The 26,618-nt window shown below is 36.8% G+C and overlaps 1 protein-coding gene across 27 annotated transcripts in view; it reads right to left on the minus strand.

Annotated features, from left to right (window-relative positions):
• Positions 1-26,618, minus strand: part of robo2 (roundabout, axon guidance receptor, homolog 2 (Drosophila)) — a 516,011-nt gene that overhangs the window by 13,773 nt on the left and 475,620 nt on the right. For 11 of the 27 annotated variants that reach the window (XM_077207769.1, XM_077207768.1, XM_077207758.1 and 8 more), the window contains 8 exons: positions 26,479-26,603; positions 25,414-25,585; positions 23,856-24,038; positions 22,946-22,972; positions 19,235-19,277; positions 6,127-6,254; positions 4,400-4,675; positions 2,947-3,072 (listed from right to left, as the gene is read on the minus strand). In XM_077207769.1, coding sequence (XP_077063884.1) covers positions 2,947-3,072; positions 4,400-4,675; positions 6,127-6,254; positions 19,235-19,277; positions 22,946-22,972; positions 23,856-24,038; positions 25,414-25,585; positions 26,479-26,603 — 1,080 coding nt within the window. The remainder of the gene's footprint in view (positions 1-2,946; positions 3,073-4,399; positions 4,676-6,126; positions 6,255-19,234; positions 19,278-22,945; positions 22,973-23,855; positions 24,039-25,413; positions 25,586-26,478; positions 26,604-26,618) is intronic. The other 16 variants (XM_077207775.1, XM_077207773.1, XM_077207776.1 and 13 more) reach the window with 3 other exon arrangements.

Below are 26,618 nucleotides of genomic sequence, written 5' to 3' on the forward strand. Positions count from 1 at the left end.
ACAGAAAGAAAGGGTCCTGTGGAGGCACAGTGACTCGACTGACAAACATGAGGTGGCTTTCTGAACTAGGCCGAATCAGAGGCGACAGAACTTGGCTGTATTTCATAACTTCCACACCTTTAACACATCAATGAGAACTTGCTCAACTCTGATCTGTCCTATCTTGTATAACGAATTATGATCCAATTGTATGCTATGGTGGGAAAAGGGTGTAATAACTGTATTCGAAAATAATTCGCATTTAATGGGGCAGTACAAAGACTTTATGGCTTTTCTATTACGGGGAAATGCATGTGTTTTTGATTACGACAAGGAAGTTTTTCACTAAGGTAGGCTGTGAATTCTGGCTCTCAAAACACACACAAAACAGCAGTGAATATGGGTGGAGCGTGTTTTACTGTTTTCGCTATCCTTCAACACCTTTAAATTAATTCAAAACCTGCCTTGACATCTATAATAAGATATCAGATGCTAAAAGTAAAGTGATATAAAATGAAACTCAAGCACTGAAAAGATTCACAGGATCTGTGTGGAAAGAAATGCATGGCAATTGACTGGGATCAATATTGAAAGTCCAAATATTTTAGAATTGTTTGGGATAGTATGCCAAAATGACCCGCAGCAAACAAATGAAGTACATATGTGTTCTGGGAAACAATCAAGCGTAATCTTTGGAAATGCAAATCGTGAGCTTAGAATTATACAGTTCTATCACCGTTTAGGGTAGTTCTGAGAAATTGAGCATCAAAGTTTTTATATCCCTGCTGTTTTGTGAGATGGGACCTTTTTATTTTATTAATAACTACTAACAAAATATTTTTTTTAAGAAAATAACACACACAGGCATTAATAAACACCCAACGGATAAGATTATGTCAAAAACTCAATTTCGACCAAAAGTGGAGATACAACCGTATAATTCTAAGCTCACGAAATGTGAACCTTGCTTATTTTCTCAGCTTTTTTTCTTCTTTCTTTTTCCTCCTATGTGAAACCGTCTAAACATAACCAAACAATTATTTCAGTAAAAAATTATGAAATATACAGTACAATTGTACACTACCGTTCAGTTTGTGGTCAATTTGAACACTTTTATTAATACTTATTTAATGCTTAATAATACATTTTTTTTTTAATTATTTGACTTTTACTTCCTTCTACTTCTCTCTCTAGTAGCGCGAAATCAAAACATGGCGAAGCGAACAGCAAAAGACTCTTGTACGTTTATCAGAGCTGCTAGGGCAACTTGAAGGTCCGACGTATGGAAATAATCCGACATGTTGGTTGTTATTTTCCTGTACTGGCGCATGCCTGTGACGTAAACGCGCACGCGACGAGAGCCACTGTGAGCAGATTTGCGTTTTTACCCTTTAGACGGGAACGCGATGGTTTTTAAGCCCCAAAAACGCCGACGCCGTGTAATCGAAATGGCACATCTGATAAAATATTTTTACGCGAGCGTTCTCGTGTAAACAGGACGTTAGAATGATTTCTGAAGGATCATGTGAAATTTTATTTGAAAATTCTAATGAAATTATTTCACAATATTACAATTTCTATATTCCAAAAGCATGATCTGTATAAATTGTCAGAATGATGAATAATGAATAATGAAATGCGACAACAGTTTTCATGTTAATCAGGTTGTTAGATAGAGAACCTTAAAATGCTACGAATAGGTTAAACAAGATCAGATTGATTTGATTTGGTCATGATCTCTATCTTCCAAACAATCCTCGCCTGAAGAGCTTGAGATGTTTGACCTAAATCTACCCTTGTAGTCCTAATTGTAGTCCGTGAAACACTTATGCCAGATGCTTGGAGAGCTTCCCATCTAATGTCTGAGGCTGTGTAGTGTTACTGCACAGTTAAAGCACTGGCATGAAACTTGATCAGAGGAGAAAGAGAGCCACATGGACAACGAGACGAGAGGATGGGGGCCGTCTCTGTGTCCTATAAATGACATTGTAATTTTCAGTTCATGAATTTTATTGTAGCTTGTAACCATTAACGGGCGGAATTCGCTCAAATCAACCCTCTCAAGAGTGCGTGGATGTGCATTTCTGAGTGCTTATATCATAAACGCATTGATATTGCTAACGCAAGGTTAATGACAATGTCAAAAGATGTTTGGCTGGAATTGTGCAACATGTTAAACATAGGCAGAATATAAGGATTGAGTGGATCATGTCAAGCACAATTTCCAGTTCACATGTGAAAACTGCTATGAGGAACCAAAGTGTGAAAAGGGAAGACCAGAAACTCTCTGCTAAATTCTTCAAACTTTAAGGCAGTGTGTCCACCCAAGCATTTTGTTTGTATTTTTTCAATTGGTTTCCAATGGGAGCGCCGTGACAAGGCGCTAGGCGTCACATCCCACTTGTACTAAGACAACAGATGACAACAACAAGCACAAAAAAAGAACAAAATCATTCAAAGCAATGGCCAAAGCAAGTACTTTACATTCTGTCGACATTTTTTACATCCATAAATAAACTATCTGAGAAATCAAACAGCAACACTGATTATAATGGGTTCTGCTTTTGTCATCAAATGTAGACACGGTGTAAATGTTCTTGATATTAAATTGACTTTTTAAGAATTCATTTATGGACTGTTATTATGGAAAGGGCTATGCTCTGATGCACCTAATATCGGAACAGTATCCACCATATTTTACTAATACAAACCTGCCGGGTAATATAAATTGTCTTTTTTTTTTTTTTTTGATAAACAGGACTTTTACAGTACATCCACACAGTGGATGTCGATCCAGTAGAGATGGCAGCTATTAGGAACACAATTATTACACAAACCGTATTATTCAGAGTATACAGCAGGGTTCATGGCGTGTGCACCACGGTTAGTGGAGGTGAAAGGGGAGAGGGGGAAGATTGAAGGAGAGATGCGGGTGGGCTGCTGACCCGGGACCGGTGAAATACCAACCTGACAGACTGTTGCTCCGATCTGAGCTGTTGTGGGAGCTGGTGGTGCTGAAATCCTGCGATTGGTTGTGTGGCATTCTATTAGACAATCCGTCAGCCAATCGGTAGTCAGGAATGAAAAGGAGTGCTAGTGGAGGCGAAGGGCAAAAAAGTGGCATCAGGTGGAGGGCAAGATGGCACAAGCGCATGCAAGGGCGTGCAGTTAGAGCAACGAGCAAAGCACTGATTTCACACACAACTCCTATTTCAAATGCCTGTTCTTTCCAATTTAACAATGCGTAGACTTAGAATTCGATTTGAACACTTTTCACTCTGTTCACAAACCGAGCGAGCTGCCCATGTAGGGATCATTTGAAGCTGTCAACGGCAACAGCTGTTCTATGCTGTTCTCATTTTGGCTACATACAGGAAATATTGCATCGATCCTTACACGATAAAGCAATCTGAGAATTTACTTCAATGAGCTCTTCAACTTCAATGAGGAAAAAATAAACAAGACGAAGGATAAAGTGAGAATGTGCTGGTTTTAAATATATAAGATAATTAAAATATACAAAACATATTTAAAATAAAATTAATTATATTTTAAAATTATAATTTTACCTCATAATTTTAAATTACTTGTAATTATATAATAATATGATATAAAGTGCTGTTAAATCGATGAATAGCAATTAATCGAGTCTAAAATAAAAGTTTGTGTATAATTTAATATAATAATAATAAAGTGAGGCATCCTTAGCATCAGTTAAGATGCTGCCTACATAGGTAGCAGGCAGGAAGGCAGCTCACTTGATTTTGGAACAGAGCCTAATTGCTTTAAAATCTCTCAATTTGTCTAGTTTCTTGGGAAACTGTCTCATTCAGATGTTAACAACATATATTAGTGCTCATTTTTCTGGAATTAATTCTATTTGTTGGCAAGTTAACCAGTTCATGGAATCATTTATACGTGTGATTTACTGTAATTTTTTAGTCTGACGTTTTTTTTCCAAGTCCAAATGAAAGCGCAAACGGTTTTTAATTGCGTTAAGGAACGGCTACAATTTATCATTCTGTTCAACTGCGGAGAATGAGTTCATTAATATGGATAGTAGTACTTTTTTTTTTTTTTTAAATGCAGTGTGCATTTGTCTAAAAGCTTTTAAATAGAATAAATCTTGGATAATGATGTTTAGCCCAAAGACAGTTTAAATAATAATTGCAGTCCGGTTTGTTCGGAAACACATTCAAGGGTCATGGATTTTGTTATGGGCCAATAAAAGGCATTCTTTTTGTTCCTGAATGTCAAAAAAATGCAACATTAATGCAACGTTGGTCAAATTAACACTGATACAAACCTCAGGCAATATCCAGAAATAGATCAATTGGCTTTGTTTCAAAAGATTTTGGACGTAAAAAACAAGCTCACATGACACACACACACACACCCCTGGCCCTTCAGCCCGACTCACTGTTGTTGCAGGAGTTCTTGTCTGGCAGTGAGTAGCCCAGGCTGGCCATTTCTTGCTTGGCCTGTAGGGAGGTCTTCCACTGGGCTTCAGGCAGGTCGACGGCCAGCTCGTGAATGCTGTTGGAATGGAGGATCTGAGTTGTGGCGTACGGCGTGGCCTGGGAGGCTGGGCTTGGGCTGCCGAATCCACCTTTGGTGGTGAAGTCAATGCTGCTGTAAATGGCTCCGTCTGAAAGCATGGTGCCCGTCTTATCAGCCTGGGAACCGGGCATCCCGTCTGAGAGGCACGGCGAGATGGAGGGAAGGAGAGATTAACAAGACTGTGAGGCTAATGTCTTAGAGAAGTTTGGGGAGAAGTGATGTCTCTTTTGAAAGAAATCAAAACCTAATATTTCAATGCATTTCTACAGTTCAATTCATTTCTACAAACTCATTCCCACGGAAATATCATATTTATTTGATTTCGAATATTATACTATTTATTTCAGAAAATTATTTCAGATTCTAGGTATATATTTTCATTTTGAACACCCCAAAAAGTGTCACACACATTCACACATATACATAATGCTCAAATAATTATGGTCTCATTACATTTTGGTATTTGAGTCAGTGTAAATAATAATAATAATAATAATAATAATAATAATAATTAATAATAAATAATAATATAAATTAATATGAAATACAATTATTATTATTATTATACAAATTATATGATTACAATAAATGTAAGATAAGAAGAAGAATCATTGGAAATTATTAATATACTCAAATAATATTATTATTTTTATACTGAATACTCTGAATAATAATTATGTGATTATGAAATGTTGTTATCCGAGTCGGTGTACAATTATTATTAGTATTATACATATTTTAAGCTATATAATTTGTATAATGTGATTTATATGATAATAATCTCCATATATGATTATTATATATCATATAACTTACATTATATAAATTATATAAACTAAAATATGTATATAATAATAATATTACTAATAACACTAATAATAATAATTTGACACTGACTCATAACATAAAATAAAAAAAACATAACAAATATATACAAAAGATAACAAAAAAAGATACAATATATAGAATAAACAAACATATAATATACAATAAACTCATGAGCTTATTGAATACGCTATACTTTTTTGTTTACTATTTGGTGTGAACCGGCCTTTAATTTATTTTCAGTTCTTTCCCTTTGACTCACTGCTACGACTACTATCTTTTAGCATTTTTTCTTTGCACTTCCGGATGGAATAATGGCGTAACTCTACATTTGTGTGTACTGAAGGGAAAATGATATACAGCAGCTGCATCTACACAACTCAAGCTGTGGCTGTCCTTCACGACTCACTGCTCGACCAGCATCTTTTCCTCACACCCCTCTCCTCTGTGTGACAGTGGGTCAGAACGACAGCCATTAGTTTCAGCGTGACAGCAGATGCAGGTGGCCATATAGATATGTCTCCAGCACACGAATTATAAATGTGCGTCCAAACACGGCCAGTGCAATATGCATACAGGTGTACATCAGGACAACCTGGGACACCCTGAATGAATCATTGTCCAGAAATATGACATTTTCTTTTAGTTGATGGAGAGGGCTTGCTTTTAACATTTTAAACTTTCGACTAACCACATTTCTATTCAATTTAATTGGTCCTGAACTTTAAGCCAATGCAGCAACGGGTCTGAGAGTAGATTTACCTCCACGGCCGAAGTTGTTGAGGTCATTGGGTCCTCCAGAACCGCTGTTAACCGGCAGACTGGTGGTCGGCCAGGAGTCGGCGAGCCACGGGTATCCCGAATCACTGGCATTCAGCAGACCAGGACGACTGCGGGAAGACAAACCATCCATGGGAGACTTCATTCTCCATATCGAGTTTCCATACTTGAGCAATGAATTTCCATTACTTTGCAAACTCATTTGTGATTATTGGATATGTTTTTTTTTAAAATATTGATTCAGACCGACAAAGACAGAATAATTTAATAATAGTGGTTTTGACTGAAAAGAAGAATTCCACTTATGAGTGTATGAAAGTTTTATTCATAAGCTACACAACAGCACATGGAATATGTATATAATGCGAGTTATGTAATCAGATTACTTTTTTCAAGTAACTAAAGAAACGCATTACTTTTAAATTTACAATATAATACCCGAGTAACTTTTTTTAAATATGTATCGACTGACAGCTCTCCTGTCCTCATGTTGAGAGATAAATGCATATGAACATTTACACATCTCACTTGCAGAAAAACAAATTTAGGATTTGTGTTAAATAACACAAATATACTTTATGGATTTACTCTCACTTTATTAACCAATGTCTTTGCTGCTGACCTTTGATTACCCAATTCAATCATACTAATAAGCAAAAATGACTTTAGTTAAACACGGTGGTGACGCGTTCACGTTAGAGATGCGCGGTTGGCGGTTATAGCCGCGGATAAACCGCGGATCGGGCGGATGACGTGAAGAAAAAAATATTTTAATTAAATTCGGGCGGGTGGCGGGCGGTTTCTAGTCTCGCGGCTGTCATCAGCAGCGCCTTGTATAAGCGGATGGCGTGCGGGAAAATTTGTCAAAAACGTTGGTGCGGATGGATGGCGGACGGATGAAGAGTTTTGTGATGCGTTTGTGGATGAAATAATAGCCCATCCGCACATCTCTAGTTCACGTAACATGATGTAAGGAAAGCAACTAAAAGCTGTCACAAAGAACCGGCAAAAGCAATGATTATGAATATGTCAAATATAGCAAGGAGACATTTTAATTGTTTATTAATAAAGATGAAGTTGACGATGCTGACTCGCGATCTTCGCAGTAGTGAATGTGCCAGAGAGAAATGCACATTTCATACAGATAAGCAGAGAGCAGTCCGTTTTCTTTCGTTTTGAATTGTTCTGTTTACAAGTAGACATTTCAATATATATATATATATATATAATTGTCAGGTCTGTGAAGTAGGCTACCTTATACACTGAGTTTCGGTTAATTTATGAGACGCGCTCCAGTTCACGCGCCGGCGCCTCGGTGTCGTGATCTATTATCTGCTATATTTACTTCTTATTTATTAAATCCAGGCAATTGGTTGATGAAACACTGATTAAAATTAAGATACAATTAGTAAAAATCGAAATTCACTTTAAACAAAGGCTTTGTGTCTTCTGTTTGAGGTCTCTGTGAAAGTTTTAAAAGTCTTTTAGTGCCGCTTCAGAGCGGTCGCGTACGTAACAGAGAACTGTCACGTACATTGTTTTTTCCTCATAAATGCGAACACGAAAAATAAAATGAAATGAATATTTTATGTTCTGTGGAGAGCCAACCCTTCTTCATCTGGTGGGTAGTATTACTTTTGATTTGTACAGTGTAATTCTGAGAATTACAAAAAAATATTTTGCCTCCTAAAAGTTAAATATTTTTTTTGTCACGCATGAATGCGTGTGTATTTCCCTCATATTGAATATAAAACGCATGTGTAGACTGATATTTTTCTAATGTCTGGACTTTTTTTAAGGGGGGTATCCTATGGATAAACAGACGTTTCAATATATTGGTATTAAATGCATTTTCTGAGAATTCATATTTCAAGTTTTGACTGCAAATGTCACGTCCAAAACAATGGAATTCCCCAATTTTAAATAATTTATCCTTAACTAGTTTTGTGGTGTATTTCTACGTATTTTATAATGTTAACTTCAAAATTCAAATAATACTAATAGTAATTTAAAGATGTGGTAGCATTGGATCTGGACGGGAAGGATAACTCTAGGAGTTGGAAGGGGTGTGTCGCCATTCTGCAGGTTCGTGGATCTGAGTGTCTTGATTTCGGTTTCATATCGCTTATCGTTACAGCCTTAGAATGTTAAGTTCTAGACTCCTGTATAGCTAGTTTGGTGAAAGTAACTCAAAAGTAATACAGGAGTAATGTAACGCATTACAATTCTGAGACAGTAATATTGTAAGGTAATTAATTACTTTTAAATTACAGTAACAAGTAATGTATAATGTATTACAGTTTGGAAGTAACTTGCACAACACTGGTTAAACATCACATTTGCGTTTATTTTATTTTTTTCCCAGCTGAAAGGTTTGTTTGAGCGGCGCCCTCTACTGGACAGGCATTAACTTGCATTTCCTTCAGCCTGAGGCTTATTCATTCACTTTTGGTGTGAAAGGGATTTTACATTTTCTAAAAATATACTTTTTTTTTTTTGTTATTACAAAACAAACAAGCAAGCCCAGTACAGATGAAAAAAATAATGCACAAAAGTAACAACGCATTACTTTCCATAAAAAGTAGCTATATAACCCAATTAGTCACGTTTTTTATGGAGTAGCGCAATATTGTAACGCATTACTTTTAAAAGTAATTTTCCCAAACACTGGGCAACAGATGCTGAGGAGAAATAATGAATTAAACACATGACAAACATCTGCAGGGAGTCAAAAAGGAGGCTCAACACAAACAAATGGTGTGTATGTCATTCCCATGGCATCTCTTTTCAATAGAAAATGCACATTTTTCCAGGATTTAATTACCAAATTTTCAAAATGTTTTCAATCTATTCTTATTTGAACGATTAGTATCATAGTGGGGTCAACTCAATATTTAGTTTTTCACTGACACCTGGAAATGCACAGAAAGCTTTAAAAGACATTTTGATTGTAGATCCATAAAAAAACACCCTTAAACCGAACACCCTTGAGTGCGTGCCGACAGACACACACCCTCAATTAACAGATCACCCCTCACTATAATACACCATCTTTAGCTCACCAAACTCCTGTGTTTTACAACACACTCCTCCACACCTGACAATCGGCTCACATAGGAGGTTTCATTTAACAGGTGTTGTGCGCCTTCCCAAGGGTGTGTGTGGTGTAAAGGCATCATTAAGACTTTAAGCTGTCATGGGTGAGTGCTGTGGGGCATTACGACCACTTTACTGTGCAATCACCTCTCGGATGCTTGTTGCCATGGGCAACAGATGCCGAGGAGAGCTTGTGTTTCAGACTCCCGGTGATGTTTTTACCCCATCCCTTCGTTTGTGCTGCTTAAGCCACAATAAAAATGGCTTTTTTTCCCTCTTCAGAATGAGCATAGATGGAAATAAAGAGCCATTGGTTGCGCCAAGCCTGGGAATGTAACAATAGAGGAATGGAGAATGAGTGGAGGTGGATGAATGAAGCGCTCAAGGACTTCCTCATTTTTTCGGCCCGCATCTATGTATTTTCGCCTTTCATCACTGTTAAGAGGAGCAATTTGTGGTCATGGTCACAGAGACAGAGCAATGGTGGTGCGAATGGGAGATTTTGAAAGACTTGAGCACACACCAAAATACATTTTTTAAAAAGTAGTCAGTCCAAACAGCGGCCATCTTGGAAACACCCAACAGCTATTTTTTTTTTATTTACCCACATGCATGTTGCTCCAGAAATATTATAATTATTTTTATTTTTATTTAATAAATAAATAATAATGAATATTATTTTGTTGTTCAAAATTGCATTATTCTATTGTATAAATGTATTATTGTGCCAGTAAATAAATACATGCATGTATGCATGTTGCATATGCATGTTGTTCCAAAAATATAATAATAATAATAATAATAATAATAGTTAGTATTATTAGTAGTAGCACTAATACATAAATACATACATAAATAAACTATTGTATAATTATATTATTGTGCCAGTAAATAAATAAATACATAAACTATTGTATAATTATATTATTGTTCCAGTAAATATATAAATAAATATTATTAGTAGTATAAATATAATTCTGTCATTTACCTACCCAAATGTATTTTTGTTCCAATAAATAAAGAAAGAGAGAAAGAAAGAAAGAAAATGACTGCCATTTACAGACATGCATGTTGTTCCAAAAATGTATTAATAATGATAATAATAATTATTATTATTAATAGTACTAACTAACTAACTAACTAACTAACTAACTAACTAACTAACTAACTAACTAACTAACTAACTAACTAACTAACTAACTAACTAACTAACTAACTAACTAACTTTATATTGTTGTTCCAAATTACATACTTGTATTGTATAATTGTGCCAATGAACGAATGAACAAACAAACAAACAAACAAACAATTATTATTATTATTATGATTCCTTCTCATGGCAAAAAAAAATGGTGGTGAGTGGTCCAGCTTATACACTTCATATACACAATTGTTTTCTTGATACAGCTCTATTTGTAGCATGTAACCCAAAATTGAACTTTAAAAAAGTTGAGGCATCATTTCTGACAGTTGCTGCCATGTTTAGCGTTGTGATATCTTCTATTTATTTGACCTGTGTGCGGTCTGTGTACATGCAGTGACTCACTGTAGTGCATACTGTAGGTGTGCATCAACACACCAGTCGTCTTTGTGTCTTTTCTTTCTCTATTTCAGCGTGACTTTCTCTCTGTGGTCTCGTCTCCTCGGTGGATGTGCATTTGCCCTGAGGTGGCTTGTCTCCCCCTAGGTCCGGGGAACAGTGTGTGCTTTTTGAAGCCGGGGGCAATATACCGGTAATGGCAGTGTAGCAGCCTGTCGCTCTCTAAGCCACAGGTTTTAATAAGAGCCAGCGGAGCCCGAATGGAGGGTCTCGGGCTGAGGAGGAGGGGGTCCTGACAGACTAAGCGCCCCCTGATGTGGCAGCTGAAGGCCCTCAGGGGGAACGAGTCATTCAAACTGATGGTTCCTCTTCAGACACGGTGACTTCTTACAGGGTAATGCGTTGAGGACTTCTCAAACCTTCCCCCTCCGCCTCCGCTTTATTTTTTTTTCTATCTGAAAAACAATCCTGTGCCCTCCTCACCTCCTCCGAAATGCTCTTTCCTACCCGCTTACAATCTGGTCCTCTCTTTTGTTTTGCTTGGCCCTCGGGTGATCTTTAAGTGTCTAAAGTGTTTTAACAATTTACTTTTTAATAAAATGTTTCTGTTTAAAATAAATGTGCATGTTATTTGAAAGGAAAAATGTTTTCTCTCATGTTTCATCAAAATATCATATTAAGGAAGCCTGTTTCTGCTCCACAGGAAGAAAGAATAAATAGTTATGACTTTATTTATCATAACTGTGACTATGTACAAATGCATTTTCTTATTTACTTTTAATTCATTATAATTTTTTTATAAATAGTTTAATATTTTAAAACGTCATAGTATGACTACACTTAAAAATTTAAGGCAACAACTCTTTTAACAGTGCAATCAACTTGGATGTTTAAGTCACTACAACTTGACTTGCATTCGACTAACTTCAAATGAAAATCGCTTAACTTATTTTGATGAGATAAAGCAATGTAAAATCATACTATTTTCTCTTATTATTATTATTATTACTATTATTCACACATATTTTCTATCTCACAGTTAACTTATTTTCCCCCTCAAAGGCAGTAATGGGATTCCATAATAACCTTTTCTATATCTGAAATAACCTTTATTCTGACTTTCCATTCCATACTTCATCTGACATTTTGTGTGGGCGGGGACCAATAATATTAACCATTAATATCATAGACTTCGTTTCACAATCGAATGGAATCCTGATGAGTGACAGCAAGACCTGCCCAACATTATTTCAGTTTTACACGGAACTCATATACCTACAGGTTCTGTAACTTTAGCTAAAGTGTTGAGAATTTTAAACAATTTCTGAAAAATACTTTTTCATAATAGTCGATAATTTATTATTATTATATACACATTGTTAAAATTAAAGTCCCTCTGTGGTGAACATTCAGCTTTTAATGTTGTTTATATGTCTATGTGGTGTTTTTAATATGCTTTAAGACAAACCACTTGCAAAATTCATAAGTCAACACTTATTTGTCCTTTAAAACTGCAGTGAACCAAAGACAGTCTCAAAAACATGGTTTGAAATCGCTGGTGTTTCTGACGTTAAAAAAACTACTTCGTAACCAATCAGATCAATGAGTGATCGTCAACGAGTGGATCTCTGAGCTGGAGTGAGTGAGTGGAGGCGGGGCTCATTTGCAAATTCAAAGAACCGCATATTTTAAGGCATGAAGAAATTTGCTTTCAAGGAATTTTTTTTTTTTAATATGTCATTTTGGTAATCAAAGATGAGTTTTAAGGGTTCAAATTATTGTCTACAGGGGGACTTTAAAACTCCGTCAGTGTGTATAAAAACTAACATTAACGAAGATTATTCAAGATTATTGTAAAGTGTTAAAGTCCCTGTAAAGTCAAAATTAAGTATGTGTTCTGAGTTTCTCACACCACAGAAAAATGTGTTATTAGCCACCCAACCAAATTTGAATGATAAAAAAGCCGGCAAGTACATAAAATAAGCTATCAAAATCTTGAATAAATGAGCAGTAGTCTCTCCTATAAAATGCTGGGGGCGTGTCCGCCGGCTGCGCTGTGACCACGCCCACTCACGGGAAGCACTCACCAGTTGTCGGCGCGACAGGAGGATGAAGGCCGAGGCGGGAGATAGTCGGTTCGGCTCCATTCACCACTAACAGCGGATTATCAGTGAATCCCAGTTGTCTCCGACGAAAGTTTATAAAACTATCCCGTGTAAAATGATCACTACAGAGGCGGGTGTTTGCGGTCTTCCTCAGCTCTCCATGAAAGTGGCTCTTCACAAAATTAATCCACCTTTTCTTGATGTGATCGTTTTTCGGAAATGTAAATAAGGACACCGATCTGTTTTGTACGTGACCGCATCCAGGTAGTACGCATTTCCGTGACGAACGCAAAGCTAGCTAGCAAACTGTAGGCTTTAGTAACTAATGATACTGACAGTAACTCGCGATTGAGCGGCAAACTGATGTGAATGTGCTCTATTTATATTGTTAGTGGAGCGGCCAGCCTCGGTGGCTCTAGTGCGTCATCAAGTAGGGGCGTGTCCAGGAGCTCAGGGGCTCCAGTGCGTCATTGAGTACCCTTTTAGCCCCGCCCAAAAAATCCGGAAAATAGCAATGGTGAAAAACTGTTTAACGGTCTAACTCCACAATTCAGTACTTCACAGTTCACAGTCTTTGTAATATGTTTTAGCAATACATTTCTAACATTTATAATGTGTTTACAAATTTTTTTTTTAAATTGCCTTTACAGGGACTTTAAGGTCCGTTCACACCAAAAATCGTTCTAAATATAAAATAGCAGCAGAGTTCACACCACAACTATAACGACAGCAAACTGGCACAGAGAAATTATATCGTTGGAATCACTTTCAGAACTTTTTTTTGTCCAGCTGATGAACAATAAAAACATTGACAGCCAATCAGAATCTATCCTGCTGTAACAAGCTCGAGTAAACATCAGAGCGGGTTAATATTAAACAGAGCGTTATCGTTCGTAAGTGTGGATGCTAATATAGTTATTGTTATAGTTATCTCTATAAGCCCTTTAATGTGCAACCTAAATGTGTAGTGAATGCGGTTTCCTTCAAATTGAAGACTTGGTAAATTGAGCGAGCCAGAAAAATGGACGTTTCATGAGTTTGACTTTGATAGCTCTCGTAAACAAGCACATGCATACTCTCCCAGGGATCATTTGTAAGTGTGGGTGATGATGATGTTGACTGTGGTAACGGCGGCTCTGTCCTTGCATTCATCTTTTCCCGTGCTAGATGATTAGATTGAGAAATATCGTTTTAGCGGGCATATTTCTGCCCCGCAAATCACCGGGAGCGGGGCCAGGGCCCTCATCCCAGCCCTGAATCCCTCTCTTCCGACAGCAAGAGCGCACTGTGGCCTTGAGACCAAAGAGATTTGATTTGGCTCCATTTTTCCCTGCCACGCTCCTAGACACGCGCGCAACTGTGAAATACAACCTCGCAGCGCGTCTGTGAGGATCGCCGTAAACAAGCCGAGTGAGCAATATTAATCCCAATCCTACTTCATAAATCAGACGGGCTTTACGGGCCCACACGCCCTCCAATACAGCAGCAGAAAGAGAAAGAGAGACTGAACTAAAAGCCTGCACATTAAATTATGCTTAAGGCATGCTGAAACATGCATTTGCTTTTCAGATTTACATTAGCTGGAGAATGCTGTCACTTGCTTTGAACACAGTGAACATCTAATATACACACAAACATGCACATATAGATGTGAAAGAAATGATGGGAAGGAAGGAAGGAGCTTTTAAAAAAGAAAGAACACAACTAAGAAAGACAAGTTTGATCTGTTGATAAAACTGGGTGATCATGGGTAATTTTTTACATAGTACATACTATTTGTTGCAGTGATCCTTCGAAATAACACATACAAGTGTTTTTAAACCCAAACGCTTGAGTTAAATTCAAGTGTAGTTTATCGAAATGTTTAAATTATATTATAAAATTATGTATTATATTAACTTATTTAAGTAATGTGTTGAATATTGTAATTTAATATAACAATAAGCTATTTAAAAATAAATAATAGTATATAATGAATAAGCAATTTAAAAATAAATAATATTATATTATTTATTGTACATGTATATACAATTACATATTAGTTATATTCAAATATACATTACATTACGCATTTTAGGTAATAATCTGACAACTTTTTGATTACTTTTAGATTACTTTGGACCAAACTCATTTATATATATCCCATATCTTTAATATCAGTTTAATGCACCGGTTAGCTCAGTTGGTTACAGCGTGGTGCTAATAACGCCAAGGTCGCGGGTTCGATCCCCGTACGGGCCACTCAATTAGGGGGTGGTGATGGCGCAGTGGATAAGACACATGCCTTTGGTGTGAGAGACTGGTGTGGGAACTGTCGTTTTAAACTCCACCGTGGATGTAAATCAGTCAGACGGGAATCGGTAAAATCATATTCATGGATGAGTTTTTTTTATTTTTTATAATGAAATGCTTTTTGTGGCGAGGGTGGCGTGGTTCAGCGTTGTCTGTAATGGGAGAGAGAAGAGACGAGCGGGAAGTAGGTCAAGTGCAAATGACGAACACCTGTGTCTTATTGCAGTGATCGGCGTGGAGAGACCGCTTATAAGCCGCGCGCTGGAACGATAGAGAGAGACTGGAGAGAAAATTTGACGCAGAGAAAGAAAACCGGTGGATCCGAGCTCTCATTTTTGAACTGTTTTATGCCGTCGCGGTTGCCACGGTGAATGCGCGTTGTGTGCGACTTTTGTTTGTTTTGTTTCATTTTAATAAAGTACGAGTCCCAGTCACGCAGACCCCTGTCTTCTTCCTTCATGACTCTTGAACCTCATCACACTTTTATTTCATTAAAATGAATTAACCGCAAGAAAAGTAAGGTTTAATGCTAAATTGGTTTTCATAGATGTTACTGTATGTCGAATTCATTATTGTGATAATGCTGTGCAGTTTTACGTGTTCTAAACAATCGTTGTAAAAGTACATTCGAACATACCCACATCATTTGCCAAAATAATGATTAATCTTTATGTATAACACATGCTATATTTATTTACATGGCCATAAACATCAGACGTGATAAACAATGTCAATAAACTAAACACAAATCTAAAGCATTAATACTTCCCTTACATAAACATAACTATTAACGAATGCTACATTTGGAAAATATAAAATTAAGCATGCTCTGTCGACAGAACCAGCTGCAATCGGTAAAGAATAACTGTGTTCCGTAACGACTGTACGAAACAAGCTAACGTTTGTAGCTTGATAGACGCTACAACTACAACTTCCGCATTTGTCAAGGACTCCACGCAGTACGAGCGGAAACCGAGGGTAACTCGGATATGACGCAATTGACTGGCGACTCCCAGCTCCCCCCTGCTGTAACGCCCCGTTTCCTTGGTTAAAATCGCAATTTTCTCATGATTTAAAAATATTTGGAAACATTTGGGATATAGTAAGTAATCAACTTAACAAAATATATAACACTGGCCTTGAGATTATGGGATATTTTAATGCAAAATTCTTACATATTGTAGCTTTAAATGTCTCGGTGAGTGATAATTCAAATAAAAATTAATGTGTTCATCAGTATTGATTAGATAAGCACACGATGTTGCAATGTTAAGAAAAAGAAAAAAAGAAAAGGAAGAAATTTGCTAAGAAAGAAATAAACAGGACAAAGGGAAGAAAAATACATTGTGTAGGAAAAAGAAAGCATAACAAACTGTCATTATCAGTTTTCTATCAGTTCAAGGCCTAACCAATATGCCGCCTATTCATCTTCCATGAATCATTTATTCTGTGATCGATTAAGCGTAATTGCTCAGTACAAGCAATTTGGCAGCAGCCAATGAGGAGCTGCAGAAACAGACGCGGCTTCATTTGCCATCGTCTAATTAATGCAATAAACAAAGACTGTAACAAATGAACACATTCTCCCGTTCGCCCGTCATCTCTCCAGGAAGTTTAGTCATGGGGATTCATCCCGATCTGACAGAAGAAGGCAGATCAAGTGTTCTGAAGCATGTAGAGCACCTTCACAGCATAAACCCACTTTTGATAACACTTGCTATGAAGCCAATATATATATATATAATGCATTATATTATGGTACTGGATGCCGGTTGGTCAATACATAATATAAAATATGCAATACAGTAACAGCTAAGATGCGAAAAACGTTCACACGTTAATGCATCCACAATGCCTTACAAAACAGCTTAGAATTATTATGTATGATAATTTATATATACCAGGTTAAAATGAGAATAAGGTATTGTTCACTGGCTTTATAATGTATCATATACACAGACCTCAAAGTGTTTCCAAGAATGACTGTCTTAATTGAGATCTACAATAGGTAAGTGCTTATCTCTAATCTCTAGGGTGCTGTATAGCTAAAGACAAGGTATCACTATTAAAAAAAAATACAATTGGACGTCCTTTTTGATTAGATACGAGACTCGAGGGATCTGGAATGGAATCTTCAAATCAATCAGCAGAACTTCCTGCAGGGGAATCATGTGACACTTGCTTGGGCTTTAATTTCAGCTTCTAAAACACCTTCGATCTACAGATAGCGCAGGAGAGACAATGTGTGGGTGTGTGGGATTAATACAAAAAAAAAGATCCACAAGCTCAGATTCTGAGTGATTTCGGCCTGTCGGGTTTGATAAAAGACACCCGGATGCAAAAAAGACAGACCTTCCACTCCTGTCCGACTGGTAACCGGTGTCATTCAAACGAACCCTTACTTTACTTTCCACCCCTTAGAAAAAAAAAAAAAGCCCGCCGGAAGATTCCGGAAGGGTTAGTCTAGCCTCTCCCTGGGGTAATTATTTTTACATTATTACACATGCTCATATTCCAGCCGCCCAGCTGAGGTGACAGGCAAATTTATCACTGCGGGGGTCCGTACAGGCAGCGGGGGCGAGGGGCGGTGGGGGGGCTGACAAATGATAAAATAAAACCCCTCTCTGCTTAAATTGTTCCTGCTAATTCTTTTTGGGGGGTGAGATTTATGAGCGGCTAGCCGCCCGTGAAGGGAGATGTACGGAGATTTGTGTGTGTTCGTACAGTAAGTGTGTGTGTGGTGTGTGTTTGACAGAATGTAGGGTACACAAACAGGCAGAGCTCATATTTTCATCCATCAGTCACATGATGATATCAGAGCGAGCTTGATGTATAAGCGCAGGCTTGCTGTGGGTGTTTAGACAGTGATCGGTCTAAAAACGCCTTATATGACCACAATCTAGAGTTCTAGATCTAGAGTTAATTAAATGTTATTCAATTATAATATTAGCAATTGTAAAATTACTTATATTTTAATTTAATATCAACAATAAGCAATTCAATTAATTTTTAATTAATTTATAGCTATTACATTTATATATATATATATATATATATATATATATATATATATATATATATATAGGTTATTGTTGATATAAATAATAATAAATACATGTAAAATTAATTAGTTTATTGTACAGTTTACTAATTGTATAGTTAATTAATCATTAATTTAAACATTTATATAAAACAAGTCTTTTTTAAGTTTAAAAAATGTAAAGATTAAAGGTTTATTATGTATTTTTATGTAATACATTATAATATATTTTATAAACAAAATCTAGTGTTCAGTTGTTTATCTCAATATATTAAATTATAGTATTATACTTTAAATTAAATCATGTATATTTCAATATATATATATATATATATATATATATATATATATATATATATATATATATATATATATATATAATGTATATATAATAATGTATTACATTAAACTATTTAATAAACACACAATATTATTAGAATTTACAATATATAATTGTAATATAAAATATGATATATTATATAAAACAAATATGATAAAATAGATAATATTGTCTTCATTACTCATGCATGGACCCCCTGTTGAAGACCCTCATAGTGGCGAGTACATCTGGTTGAATTGTTTATTTAAATTTGAAAGAACTGCATTAACGGTTATGCAAAGATTTGTTCCACATTGATGGACTCTGCTGTGACTTTTAGAAGGGTAATCAAGCCCTTGACCCATGAGAAATGGTTGCGTGCCACAAGAGCTCTCACGGAAACAACCTTCCGGTAGTCTCCTCAGCGGCGTCTCTCAAGATGAATTTCTAACAGTGCAGGGATGGCGCGAACCCCTAAAAGCTGAGTACGGGTTGGAAGACGACTGCCTTGTAGAGGATAATGGTTTTGATGACCTTCCAGGGGATGATGGACAGAATATGAATGAGGTTTGGAAATGAGGGTCTGGTCTTTGAAGGTTAAAGGCAGGTGATTGGCACAAAGATAATAACCAGTGCTGTTTTGTGGCATGCCGAGGAAAAACAAGGGGAAACGAGAGAGCGGATGACAGGAATCTTACCTCCCGTTGCTCATCAAGCCTCCATCAACACGTTGGAACGTCACTGGGATCAGAAAGAGGGTAGAAAACAAAGAGAGAGAGAGAGAGACAGAAAGAGACTGAGTCATCGTAACATCATAACCAACTCATAGCAAAAATTCAATCTCTTATTCATAATTCTCATTCTAATGATTTTTAAACATGATTCCACACTGGCAAGTTAAACAGCAGGAACTGATTAAGAAATAAAACGTCTATGTATGCATTTGTGTGTGTATATGTCTTCGTAATCTTACACAAGTGACTGAATTGCTCAGAGCACACATTAGATGAACATGCACAATGAATTTTTGACATCGAAGCATCTCTGACACTTTATCTCCATAATTTCCTACCCCCCACCCCCCACAAGTTTTGTCTTCACATTCTTGCCAAAAGAAAGCAACTAAAACAAAACAGTGTGCAAAAAGAAATACAGAATGGATGGATAACTGATGAAAGGGAGACTAAATCAGGTGTACTTATTTAGTAAGCACTCATTTTGAAAACACTTTTTCTCAAGTGCATAATAGCAATAGCTCATGACTCATTCCTTGCAGGGATCAAAACGGGAACCTTTCGGTTCCAGTACATATTTTGAAGAATGTTTTTGCCCATTCAATGAATGTCAAAAGGGTGTAAAACAATTTTGAATCCCAGTGTATGACACTGAAACATTTTTGAAAATATGTTTTTTTGATGACATGAATGTGCGTAAATTAATGCACATATTTACTTGCGAGAAGCGTTTTAAAGATGGCCGCCAAGTGAAATGACTTGTCTTAAAGAGACTTTAGTTTTATGGACACTTTCTCTATGGTTATTGGTAAGATAATACGGGTTTGACTCCCGTTGCACATTGTATTGATTCAGCAGTTTCTCCATGAATAGGACATTTTGAGACTCGCACCTGTAAATAAATGCGGTTGTAAATCCCAAAACCTGACAGTGTGAACGCAGCCAATCTGAATTAAATCAGTGACATTTTCTCTCCACTCACTCTCTACGGACAAACATTAAACCTGATGAACACTAACCAAGGTCCGTCTCTCCTCTGAGCCTGCTGTTTGTTGGGTTTATTTGCATTCACGGCTAATTCCAGAATTTGGCATTTCAGTGAATTGAGAACAAACACTAAAGGTATTTTCTCTCCCCCAAGGGACTCGTTTTATGTGGCACTATGTGTGTGTGGGTCTGTTAAGTGCCTATCTACAATAGGACACATTGCTGGGGCTTTGATGTGGCCCGTAGACTGGCACTGGTCTCAGCTTTAGGCTGAGCTCCAGATAAGCACTCTCTCCAATATGAAAACTGATTACTCCTCTTTAATAAGCATTTACTGCGGCACGACAAAATCACCCATATAAAAATTCCATCAAATCCTTCCTCCTCGCCCGAGCACAGCTTGATTTACCCTCGCGGCGATGACAGGTTTAAAGAGGGAAAGTGTGTGTTTGTGTGAACAGGTGTATTCGGATTGTGCGTTTTTACCATCCTCGACGCCCTACGGCCTCAATTAAACATAAAACCGCACGCCCTATCTTTTCAGAACAAAGATGCTTTGATGCAAACGTCCCGTCCTTTAAGAAACGACCGTCTTTCTTTGTTCTATAACCTTTGAAACGTTCACATGATTTGCAGTGAACCGAGATAATGAGACGAAGACAATTTGTCTGCAGGAAACAAGAATAAAACAATTTTCCCCACTGAGTGGATGAAGCTGCCTTCGCTAGCATGGACCGCTGCGTTCTGCGAGCGTCACACACATGGGGTCTGGCGTGTCGGCAATGCATCTGAACGCCACACTTATCTGCTCGGCACATAGGTGCTGGGAAACCAAGAAGGACGTGGTCCCCTAGGAGCCGGAAACCTTGAAGCCCACTGAAGCAGTGGTGAGGAGAGACCACTGGAGTGCATTAAAACGAAGACGAGGGATATCGAGGCCATAAGCTTGGACACCTGACTGCTACGGTCTTATCTTCCTGGGGGAAAGGGAAGTGCAGCGGTGTCCACTTTTGCAGGGAGACTGATTTCATCGGTAATGAAGTTTGGAGCGAAACCCTCCAACAAGATAAAAGCACACCTCAATCCCCAAGAGACATGGAAGGAATCTGGAGTAGCTGAGTGATTTTTTTTTCTTTCGCTTTTTTTTTTTTGTGTGTGTGTTATCAATTCACAGTGTGATTGTGGCCGACCGTGTGACTGTATCAGGTCATCACTGGTTAACCTCTGTAGGCCTCCTATATTTCACGTTACTTGCGGACAAACCAACCATTGAATTGCAAAGGTTTCTCTGCTATTGTGAACATAAAGTGAAAAATCAATGGCAGCGTGACCATATTTCAGAATGGGATGATCTTTGAAAGACAGAAAATCATGAGATTAGTGGCGATTTGTTCAGAATGGCATACCACTCTTGCTATTTTCTGACGCATATAGCATGAATACTATATTTGCCAACAGGTACAAAGCATTGGGTTCATTATCCCACAATGCAATTCACCCAACCTAACTTTCCAGTTAACCAGAGGCAACATCGACCTTTCTTGCTTATTGACACCGAATGTTCAGACAATTTGTGCAAAAAAAATTTTTTTTTCAACTTTTTTTCCTTTAATATGGTTCAGAAGACAAAATAATTTGAGTTTCTATTGATTAAACCAATATCCTTCATTGTATTAACTAACATTTTTAATTTCAATGAACTTAAAATTAAGCGCAACAAGGTAACTTACTTTTTAAAGTTAAACCAACAGTAAATATTTACAGTCTGGCAATATAGCATTCTAATATTTGGCTATTATCATGAACTAAAACTGAAATAATAATAATAAAAATAATAATTGCTAAACATTTTACTAAAAACTATGATAGTATATAAATACAACTAAAATAACACTGATGCAGTGTCTCACAAACTCTTCGTAAAAACAGCCATTATTCAGTGTATATTAAACAGTATTCAGTGAGCAAGTAAGAAAGCTGGGTTCAAAATATCTATATTGGTTAAAACATAACATATAGAATCATATATCACTGGAGGGAAATGAGAAAACCTTCAGAAAACTTGTCGACAACCTCGAATGGAGAGAACAATTGAATCCCACGTGTAAGTTTGTTCAAGCGATTAATAACAAAGACAGGAATGAATCAAAGAACGGACAACTCGGGAAGAGAACTAAAACAGTTCACAACACCTGCACAAACAAAACGTCAGAAAGAGAGAATAGAACAATAAAAGGAGGATAAAGATGAGATGGAAAACCCACATGAGAATATCAGCACAGGTGACCACTGAAAAATGAAACAAAAACAACCTGAAGAAAAGAACAAAGAAACACAAATGGAGAACTGCAAGATCTTGCAGCCCACAGATCTTCCATCTGACTCTGTTAGCACAGCTAACAAATCATTATTCACTTTTTGCATTGCAGCTTATATATACGTATATTTTGTGTGTAATCTTTAGATGATAAAAATATATCCATAATTTGTGTTTGAGACCCCTGAAACAGCTTCTATTACAGCCAGAGTTAAATTGCTCCCCATATTGTGCTGACAAAGTCAGGTGGGCATCATCTGAAGACCTAAACTTGGATCATGGGAAGGGATCCTCGACTGGGCAAAGGAAAGTAAGAGAAATGCAGGACGAAGGAATGGGGGTTTCGAAAAGACGGGACAAATGAACAGTACCTGCAGGGGTGAAGGTGAACGACTGAACTGCAAAAACAAGAAGACAGAGAAGAGTGTGTGTTAAAAAGCCTGCAGTGCTCAGTCGGGCTTTGGGAGGTTTGTGTGTTTCTGTGCATGATTATAAGCATGCATATTGGAGTGTGTTTGTAGGTTTGCGTTATGCCATCAGAGTGACGACAGCAAGACAGCAGCCAAAGGAATGAGATAGGCAGTCAAACACAGAAGACACACAAACAAATGATAATAATAATAATAATAATAAAAGATTGTGTGTTTCAGTGGTGGCTGGTGCTTTTCAAGATTGGGGAAACACAGATATCACCGATATCAATGGCAAAACGTGTATTTTATTTCAAACCATTGTATCAATGCTGCTTCTAAAACTACCGCAAAACAGAGTAATTGTGTATTAAAAATAATATAGAACTGTATTGTTTACCATGATATACATACTATGATAAAAACAACACATCAGTGTTTGAATTATTAGCTGTTTGTTGCAAAGTCCCACCCATCTAAGAGCTCGACCAATCACTATGTGGAAAAATGTTGATTGAAAGCTGAATGTGCCCAATCACCAATTTTGTAATGCAAACGGGAGCCCAATGACACTTTAAAACCTCTCGGCCAATGAGCATCACTCTTTGAACCATTCAAATAAGTAATACTGGTATCTGCCATATATGAGCATATCTGAGCACATCAATTGGGCTCAATTGGCCATAGTTTTAAAATATTATAAGAAATCCATCATGAGTGATATGTAATACATATAGGAATTATTTGTATCCAAATAAACATGTGGCTTCGGCATTGATTATTAAATGCTTTAAGAAGTTGTGCTTTTCGTGCCATCTGAAAACAATCACCACTGTGTATTTGTGTTGGTGCAAGCGGATCTGGTCTCTACCTGCGTAATTGCTGAGACCCTTTCTCTTCTTTCTCCTCCAGTAGAGCCAGATGCTGAAGCCCATCAGAATGACCCAACATGCCCCTCCGATGCCCGCGATGAAGGCAGGCTGCTTCACCACGTCCGTGATCTGCTCGGTGATGCTGTTGTTCCTGCTCATGATCACATCCCGGAAGTCTTTACCTACATGAATACACACAAACAAAAGGGAAAACCGCTATTTAGTAAACGGAAAATTGTGGGTGAGTTTCTAAATTAGTTTAATAGCATGAGAAAAACACTCGTGCTCCAGCGAACATCAGCACGGGATTTAATCAACTCAACTAGAGCGTTAAAAGCTCATCACCTTGATCTACTTCAGTGAGCAGATGGTGAACAATTGAAGAAAAATAAATAATTAAATACAAATATTGCATAAATAACAAAAAAACTGTATTCATAGCACATTTATTTTTTTATGTGACTATTGCAATATTAATTAGAAATAATGTAGGTTAAGACTTTTTTTTTTTATCCATCAAGATTTGATTGGATGGAATAATGTTAGGCTATAAATATTATTGATTAATACTACCCAACCCCACAGCAAGAAATAAGTTTTGGAGGTAGAGAAAGTTGATGAAATATTATGAAAACTTTTTTTTTCTTCCTTTTGAAGCAATGTGTACTAATGAATCATTCATAATAAAACTATGGATATTTAGGGTACGTTTACACGACAACGATGTACTAAAAACTGAAACGTTTTTCCTTTGCGTTTTTCCTGTACAGACGACAACGTTGTCAAAACAATCCGCGTTCGCACCGATCCGCAAAAACGATTAAAAGCGCTGTATTATTCATGCCAGGCCAGTAGTTGGCGACGTCGCTTTGTAAAGAAACACTACACGTCTATAGACTGAACGCATAATACGCATGAGTATGATGTCACCGTTTTCATAAATTCAAGTTTCTGTAGTTTACACGGAGACGATAACCGTATCGCTTTCAAAATCTTGCTCTTCGAAACACCGTTTTAAAAATTTTGCATTTTCAGGCCCTCAAAACGCTGTTGTCGTGTAAATAAATGGCCAAAACCCATACAAAGTTGTACGTTTTTAGTTGAAAAAGTTGTCGTGTAAACGGCCCCTTAGTTTAAAAGGTTTAATTTCGTGTTGTAACTTTCCCTTTTTTTAAATCAGCCTTTTTACTTCAAAAGATGGTTGGACACACACATACACACAAACCACAGTGTTGATAAATAGTCTATCAGCCCCTGGCTGTGCGTGAAGATGGTTAGTGAGCTTGACATTTGGGAATAAGGGCATGTCACTGACCAAATCATCACTTATGGGTCAAACCAGTCACAACCTGCAACAACTCACATAACTCACACTGTAAACACCCGAAGCACAGAAGAAAAAAATCCAGCCCTGACCAAGATTTAAATTTGATTTTGGTGACCCCACTCAAAACCATCCAATGAACAGTGAGCTTCGATGATATTTCTGACCATCATAGATAAAAGGCAAATGCAGTGTGACAGTAAAGGTTGTCGAAAGCAAAAGATGTCTCGTACCAATAATGATGGTTTGTGGTTCGCTCTTGACTCCCACCCCAGCGCTGGTGCTGGCGGCCACCTCCACCCGATACTGGACCCCCGCCTGCAGACCCCCCACCACCACTGAGCGGATGGCTGCGTCCACTGTCTTATTTACATGGAAGCGGGTCTCGTTCCCTAAACACCAGATCTGAGAGAGAGAGGGAAAATAGCAAATTGTCTGTAAAAAGTCCATTTTTAATGACTGGGCTTCATTAACGACAAAGATTTTTGTGTAAATTACTCGTAAAGATATTTAAATTGTAATTGTAAATGTAAATTGGTGCATTCAGTTGAGTACAGCAGTTTATGTATGAAAAGATTTGAAGACAATTTATACAGAATTTTGCTCTGCTAACAAGCATTAATGAGGCCCATTTTGAACAAAAGTAAATTAGTAAACAGTCATCCACTATGCGCTTTCAGCCGAAACGACTTATTTATTGAGTTCAATCCCCTTGCACAGGAAGAATGGGAAATGCACCATATGGGTAATTAACTTACAGCCTTTCAGTTTCTAATGCACATTCAATATGCAATATCCAATATCCAACATCATATCATATTATCATATATAATTTTCTTCTATAATATATAATATAATATAATATAATATAATATAATATAATAAATTAAACATTTTCGTTAATACTATAAAATAATAAAATAAAATAAAAAGAATACTTTTCTTTAAAACTATAAAATAATAATATGATATGATATAATATAATATAATATATGCTTTTCTTATAATTTAGGACGCAAGTTGATTTAGATTTTTCCTAAATAAATGTTACATTTTTAATCATACATTTCTGAACTTAGGAATATCAGGACAACGTTTGTTGTCGTTTCAAAATAAAATAAAATAAAATAAAATAAAATAAAATAAAATAAAATAAAATAAAATAAAATAAAATAAAATAAAATAAAATAAAATAAAATAAAATAAAATAAAATAAAATAAAAATGTAATTTAATGTAATTTAATATAATATAATGATGAAATATTTTTTCTCAGAATTAAGAGTGTAAGTGGTTTACCTTATATTCCTGGATGATGCCGTTCTGATGTTCTCCAGGAGGAGGGTCCCAGGAGATGCTGATAGATGTACTGTTCTGATTGCCCACTGTGAGAACCGTCACCTGCTGAGGAGGAGCGCTGGGCGCTGGGATACAGAGAG

Source organism: Siphateles boraxobius, unplaced genomic scaffold (genome assembly GCF_051911475.1).
Source record: "Siphateles boraxobius isolate OS27281-9 unplaced genomic scaffold, OSU_SipBor_1 6, whole genome shotgun sequence".
Classification (NCBI taxonomy): domain Eukaryota; kingdom Metazoa; phylum Chordata; class Actinopteri; order Cypriniformes; family Leuciscidae; genus Siphateles; species Siphateles boraxobius.